At 55.4% G+C, this 896-nt stretch overlaps 1 protein-coding gene across 1 annotated transcript; it reads right to left on the bottom strand.

Annotated features, from left to right (window-relative positions):
- Positions 1-492: 492 nt before the first annotated feature.
- Positions 493-738, bottom strand: EMH_0091530 (uncharacterized protein; the record flags this gene model as incomplete). The annotated part of the gene is made up of 1 exon (XM_013501737.1): positions 493-738. The coding sequence occupies one exon, from the start codon at positions 736-738 to the stop codon at positions 493-495; it is 246 nt and encodes an 81-aa protein (XP_013357191.1).
- Positions 739-896: the final 158 nt, after the last annotated feature.

Genomic DNA, 896 nt, shown 5'->3' on the forward strand with positions numbered 1-896 from the left:
CCTCAAAGCACGAGACACACTGCAGCAGCTGCTGGCTGGGGGGGTTAGTGTATGGGCGGAGGCGGGAGACATACAGCAGGTGCAGCTAGCGAGAGAGCAGCTGCAGCAGCAGCAGCAGCAGCAGCAGCTGCTGCTGCAGCAGCAACACGAACTCCAAAGACAACAAATCCTTCAACAATACTACCACCAGCAGCAGCAGCAGCAGCAGCAGCAACAGCAGCAGCAGCAGGAGGAGGAGTTGCTTCAGCAGCAGCTACAAAAGCTTGAATCAGACTATGAGTTGCAGCAGCAGCAGCTGCAGCAGCAGCAGCAGCAGACACGAGAGCAGCTAGAGATATCTTCTTTGCTGCTGCCTGGTTTTGTTGCAGTGCAGCAGCTGCGGGATGCTGCTGCTGTTAGTTTTTATTTTAATCAACAATATATAAAAGACACAGCAGCAACAGCTCTTGTTGCTGCTGGCGACGAAACTATAGAGGAATTCAATGCGGCGGTTCATAGACCAGTACGCTTGCTGCTGCTGCTGCTGCTGCTGCTGCTGCTGCTGCTGCTGCTGTTGCTGCTGGTGGTGCTGATGGTGATGGTGATGGTGATGGTGATGGTGATGGTGCTGCTGGTGATGGTGCTGCTGCTGCTGATGGTGCTGCTGATGCTGCTATTGATGGTGCTGCTGATGCTGCTGGTGATGGTGCTGCTGCTGCTGCTGCTGATGCTGCTGCTGCTGCTGCGGCTGTTGTTCATGGTGCTGCTGCTGCTGCTGCTTCTGCTGCTGCTGATGTTTCTCCTGTTGCTGCTACTGATGTTTCTGTTTCTGCTGCTTCTGCTGCTGCTTCTGCTGCTGCTGCTGCTGCTGCTGCTGCTGCTGCTGCTTCTGCTGCTGCTGCTGCTGCTGCTGCTGC

The sequence above is a fragment of the Eimeria mitis genome, genomic scaffold (genome assembly GCF_000499745.2).
Source record: "Eimeria mitis Houghton genomic scaffold, Emh_scaff7437, whole genome shotgun sequence".
Taxonomy (NCBI): Eukaryota; Apicomplexa; class Conoidasida; order Eucoccidiorida; family Eimeriidae; genus Eimeria; species Eimeria mitis.